General features: G+C 37.2%; 1 protein-coding gene across 2 annotated transcripts in view; it reads right to left on the bottom strand.

The window, feature by feature from the left end:
- The window catches only part of LYRM7 (LYR motif containing 7), a 45,450-nt gene that overhangs the window by 14,363 nt on the left and 24,772 nt on the right, over positions 1 to 6,315 (bottom strand). For both annotated transcript variants that reach the window (XM_012002435.1, XM_012002434.1), the window contains 2 exons: positions 5,553 to 5,623; positions 1,960 to 2,041 (listed from right to left, as the gene is read on the bottom strand). In XM_012002435.1, coding sequence (XP_011857825.1) covers positions 1,960 to 2,041; positions 5,553 to 5,623 — 153 coding nt within the window. The remainder of the gene's footprint in view (positions 1 to 1,959; positions 2,042 to 5,552; positions 5,624 to 6,315) is intronic.

Raw genomic sequence — 6,315 nt, 5'->3', positions numbered from 1 at the left:
TCATCTTGACTCACTGCAGCCTCTGCCTCCCACATTCAAGTGATTCTCCTTCCTCAGCTTCCCGAGTAGCTGGAATTACAGGCATGCGCCACCACGCCTGGCTAATTTTTGTATTTTTAGTAAAACGGGGTTTCACCATGTTGCCCAGGCTCGTCTTGAACTTCTGACCTCAAGTGATCTACCTGCCTCGGCCTCCCAATGTGCAGGGATTACAAGTGTGAGCCACTGTGCCCAGCCTACAGTAAAGCTTTTGGAAGAAAGCATAGGGGAATCTCCTCACGATCTTGCTTGAGCTAGGCAAAGATTTCTTTAATAGAATTAAAAAGCACTAATTATTAAAAAATTCAAAATATGACTACATTAAGAACTTCTCATAGAAAGATAACACTACCAAAGTGAAAAGGAAAGCCACAAAGTCAAAGATTCTTGTAATACATATACCCACCAAATTTCTATATTCAGAACATATAAAGAAATCCTTTAAATCAACAATAAAAAGGCAGATAACCCCTTAGAAAAATGGACAAAAGACTCAAACAGGCACTTCATAAAAAGGAATATCCAAATGTCCACTAAACAACTGAAGAGGTCCTTGTAGTTCATTAGTTACCAGAGAAATATAAATTAAAATCACAATGTGTTACTACCACATATCCATCAGAAAGGCCAATTTTTTTTTACACGTGGCTTGTTGTGCATGTTAGTTACATGGGTATTTCGTTTTATGAAAATTCACTGAGCTATACAATTAAAAATTGAGTACTTTTTTGTTTGTGTGTTATACTTCCATAGTCTGCTTAAAAAACAAAGCCTTTCAATATATATATTTTTTGAGGCAGGGTCTTACTCTGTCACCCAGGCTGGATTGCAGTGGCATACTCACGGCTCACTAAAGCCTCAACCTCCTGGATTCAAGTGACCCTCCCACCACAGCCTCCCTACTAGCTGGAACTACAGGTGTGCACCACCGCATCCTGATAACTTTTGTATTTTTTTGTAGAGGCGAAGTTTTGTCATGTTGCCCAGGCTGGTCTTGAACTCCTGGGCTCAACTGAGACTCCTGCCTTGGCCTCCCAAAGTGCTGGGATTACAGGAATGAGCCACTGCACCTGGCCAACAATTTTGAATGTCATCTTTTTGTTGTTACTGTCCCCAAAGATACTTTAGAGAATAAAAACAAAATGTTATGCGAAATGAGATTTTGCTGAAGCACTATCTGGAGTCTTGAGGTACGATGGAGGATCCTCAACTATATTTCCATTTCCTATAATCCTAAATCTTCTGAATTAAAATAACTAATTATAGGCCAGGTGCATGATGGCTCATGTATGTAATCCCAGTGCTTTGGGAGGCCGAGGCAGGTGGATCACCTAAGGTTAGGAGTTTGAGACCAGCCTGGCCAACATAGTAAAACCCTGTTTCTACTAAAAATACAAAAATTAGCTGGGCATGGTGGTGTAGTCCTAGCTAGTTGGGAGGCTGAGGCATGAGAAATGCTTTAACCCAGGAGGTGGAGGTTGCAGCGACACAAGATCGCACCACTGCACTCCAGCCTGGGCGACAGAGTGAGACTCCATCTCAAAAAAACCAAAAAATGAAAAGCAAAAGTCATTGTAGAGTAAAAGGTAAAGAAATAGTCTAGGTAAGTGATAAATGCCAGAAAAATTAAGAACTGTAAATAAATATGATAAAACTATATAGTTGTACTGTCTTTGTAATTAGTTTTGAAATATAACAAGATAAAAACAAAAAATAAAAATTAATTAAAAGGAAACAAATGTGGTAAAACAAAGTTTCATAATTCAATATGATAGACTATAACCTTGTAAAATATATATGCTATATACCACATTGCCTGGCAAAATCAAGCTGTTTTACCACTCAGCATTACATGTGCTATAATTATTCAATATTTTAAAACACAGTATAGTTAAACCATTTTTCTTTAATTCTACTTACTCAGTGTATTGTGGTCTGTGTGAATACCTTGTATAACAGATGTTCTGAGTAATAATTCAACATCAGAACCTATTTTCATTAGCTGTTAAGAAAACCAAACAAATAGAATAAGTCCTTTAGGTGTTTCATATGAATGTACTGTTTTCGAAAATGATAGTTTTACTATAATTTCTTTTCAGGTAATACAGTAGTTTCTCCTTATCTGCAGTTTCAGTTACCCGTGGTCAACTGCAGTCTGAAAATATTAAATAGAAAATTCCCAAAATAAATAATGTATAAGTTTTTAATCACATGTCACTCTGAGTAGCATGATGAAGTCTCATGCCATCTGCTCCAGCCTGTCTGGAATGTGAATCATTTATTTGTCCAGCATATCCATGTTGTATACACTGTCCACCTGTGGTCACTTAGTAGCCATCTTGGTTATCAAGATTGACTGTTGCCACACTGCAGTGCTTATATTCAAGTAACTCTTATTTTACTTAATAATGGCTCCAAAGCACAAGAGTACTGTGTCTAATTTATAAATTAAACTTTATCATAGAAAAGTATATATAATAAAAACATAGTATATAGGATTTGGTACTATCACAGATTTGAGGCATCCCCTGAGGATCTTAAAATGTATCCCCCAAGGATAAAGGGGGACTACTGTACCATTTTTAACTTTTTATAACCTTTCCTAGTAGTATAGAAAGCTCAGATATGCATATATTTTTAACTTTTATCTATCAATTCTATATTTTCTTCCAAAACAGATTTAGAGTATTTTTTGTTACAATGTGTATTTTTAAGTATGTTTAAAATGCACATTTTTGGGAGGGCAGTTGAATCTTAGAGTTAGATGTTCAGAGCACTTGAACTCCAACTTTGGCGGTATCATTAAGTATATGGCCTTGGGTTAGTCACCCTTTGAGTTTCAGACCTCATCAAATAATAATGTACTTGAGAGACCCTGAGACCCTTTCGGGGATCTATGAGGTCAAAATTACTTTCAAAACACTACAGCCTTCTGCATGGTTTGAGTTGTGAGCAGTAGAGCTTTCTCCATCAAAATACCATTTTTTACTTGACAGAACCACTGACAAATTAAGATTATTCAGACTTAGCTATTTGGCAGACATTTTCTTAGAAGAGTGTGAGAGTGTGTCACTTCAAAGAAAACAACTGACAGCATTTGCTACGATGACAAATCTGACGCTTTCAAGCAAATATCAGAATTCTGGAGAACTCGTATCTGCCAGGGTAAGCTTGACAGCTTCACAATACTTCAGTATATTTTTCTTGCTTTGTTTTTGAGACAAGGTCTTGCTTTGTCACCCAGGCTGGAGCGCAGTGGTGTAATCATAACTCACTGCAGCCTTGAACTCCTGGGCTCAAGCGACCCTCCCACTTCAGCCTCCAAAAGTGTTGGGATTACAGGTGTGAGCCACCGTGCCCAGCCTTAAAGATTTTTCTGATGAGATGGATATTAGTATTGATAGATGTAATTTTAAAATATATAATGAACTATGAAAACATCTGGAAGATCTGTAGTATTTAATGAACCTGTATTTTCTAAATCATCACTGCATGATGTTACAAAATCATGCATGGGTAAAAAGTCCATTCACAGGGAAATATCAATTAAAGTTCATTGGTCTACCTAAATGAAGCTTTGAGGGCATGTGAGAGAAAATCCCAAGAGGCAACAGCATAAAAACCCTAAGTGAGGAAACTTTTTTGGTAAATTCAAGGACCCTCAAAGAAGGGGCTGAGATCAGAAGAGTGAGGGGGATGTGATTCAAGCTGAGGTGGCAAGGTAACAAAGGTCAGATCACAGACAGTCTTGTAGGTCATGTTAGGCACTTTAGATTTTTCTTGAATGAGATGAAGGGTCATGGGGTTGTGAGTAGTAGAGTGCTGAGATATGCCTTTTTTTTCTTTTTTTAAGGTTTATTCTGTCTTTAAAAGTACTGAGAATAGGCTGTAGGGAGTGAGGCTGAAAGCAGGAGGCCCATTAGGAGGCTGTTGTAACAAGAGAGATGATGGTGGCTTGGACTCGGGGATAATGACAGGGAGGATGAGAAGTAGCTGAGTTCTGTATATAATAATATTTTGAGATTTAAGCCAACAGGATTTGCTATCAGATTGGATATAAGTGTGAGAGAAGAAAAGCAGTCAAGAAAGCACCAAGGTTTTTGGTCTGAGCATCAAAAGGAGGGAGCTGGAATTAACTGCCATGGAGAGGGCTGTGGGAGAGCAAAGCCTCACCTCCTGACACCTGGGAAGGGGCTTAACAGGGCAGAGAAGGAGAAAATAATGGGTCTCCTCAGCCAAGTCCTAGATGTAAGACTGGAAACAAGGCTAGTTGAGGAACAAGGGATTAGGGGGGCCCAGAGGAGATGAGGAGGAGGTGGTCTGCATGAATCTTGGAACCCCCCTCTCCAAAAAATTCCATTGGTCTGACAGATAACAGAGTTACACACTGAAACTAACCTTTAACTGAGTGACAGAGTGAGACTCTGTCTCAAAAAAAAAAAAAAACAAATTACCACATGTCAAGGTGTAGTATTAAAAAATATTCAGAATTATGTGGCTTATGCCTGTAATCCCAGAACTTTGGGAGGCCACGGCAGGAGGATCGCTTAAGCCAGGAGTTTGAAACCAGCCTGCGCAACAAAGCGAGACCTCATCTCTACCCAAAAAAAATAAAGAAAAGAAAAAATCACAATGCTCTAAAAGGCTGTTCTACTCTTTTCCAATTATAAATCTGTGTGAGGCTGAATTTTCTTCATATACTTCAACCTAAAAAACATATTGCAGGGGGCTGGGCACAGTGGCTCATTCCTGTAATCTCAGAACGTGGGGAGGCTGAGGCAGGTGGATTACCTGTGGTCAGGAGTTCAAGACCAGCCTGGCCAGCATGGTGAAACCTGTCTCTACTAAAACTACAAAAATTAGCTGGGTGTGGTAGCATGGGTCTGTAATCCCAGCTACTCGGGAGGCTGAGGCAGGAGAATTGCTTGAACCCGGAGGTGGAGGTTGCAGTGAGCTGGGATCATGCCACTGCACTCCAAACTGGGCAATAAGAGCGAAACTCTATCCCAAAAAAAACCCACAAAAACAAAAACAAAAACAAAAAAACCAGTACCACTCTTCTCACTAAATTTTTTTAAATAGTTATTTTTCATAAATATCATGTTACTTTTTAACATATAATGAAATTATTATTTTAATGAATTAATCAATAAATATATTTAAAAATTAGTTTACTTCTCTAGTTGAGTTACTACAACACTGATTCTCTTTAGTTTCAGTCACTTGCTTTAAGTGAAGATAGAATCTCTGTAGGTTCCTGGGTTTGTTCAGCTGCTCTGGCTTTCACCATGGCTATTTCCATGTTCTGTTCATGGTGTACCTTGCTGTATTTTGGTGTTGGCAGATGACCCTGAGGAGGTGAGCCATACCAAGTAAGTGAAGGTTATCTACAGTTGTGATGGCCTTAACTATCAAGTAATAGTTTTTATTTTACATAATGCCTCTATCTTCATCATTTCCTCTTTGACAAGATAATTGTATAAGTTTTACTGTATTTGAAAAAATTACTGTACCTCTTCTATTTTCTTAGGAGAAGTTTCACTTTTATTATTTTTGAATTCTTCATTTATCTTTATTCTGGCTGCTACAAGGAGAAAAATACATATAGTTACTTGCTTTTGTAATCTATAATTCTTATCTCAATAATTTACACGTTATTTAATATGAATGGCTACTTCTCTAGTATAGAAATTGCCCTCATGAAAAACAAAGTATAAGAACAACAAATTATTAATGAAGTCTCTCAGAGAGCTTTTGACAGGGTGACAAGTTTGTAGGTAAATCTACTATAAACCTTTGGCACTCTAATATTTTTCTTTCACTGATTTTTACTCTCAAATTCATTTGTATACCTACACCTACTGAATTATAATAAATCTACTTCAATGTTTTATTTTTACAAATCTAAGGATTTCTATTAAAATGCTTTTTTAAGATGGTAAAATTCAATATACAAGTATGTTAAACTACATAACACACGTACACAAAGATTGGCAGCAAACAGGATATATGTGTACATATATGTAAAATTTTAAGTGTCTTGGCTGACATGTAAAGTGAGTGACAAATAAAACTTTTGTTTACATATACCACTGAGAGTTTGATATCATTATAGCAGCATACTTCGATAGAATCTCACTGGCCTTATTGTGCTGCTGTGAGCATTTAATGGAACAATCCATACAAAGTGTTTAGCAAATATGCAACAAATTGTTAGCTGTTCTTATAACTATTCCACTTAAAAAATTTAAAGCAACAAAAATATTCCATGTTGAT

Source organism: Mandrillus leucophaeus, unplaced genomic scaffold (assembly GCF_000951045.1).
Source record: "Mandrillus leucophaeus isolate KB7577 unplaced genomic scaffold, Mleu.le_1.0 Scaffold688, whole genome shotgun sequence".
NCBI classification, from domain to species: domain Eukaryota; kingdom Metazoa; phylum Chordata; class Mammalia; order Primates; family Cercopithecidae; genus Mandrillus; species Mandrillus leucophaeus.
This window is presented reverse-complemented; position numbering and strand designations above follow the sequence as displayed.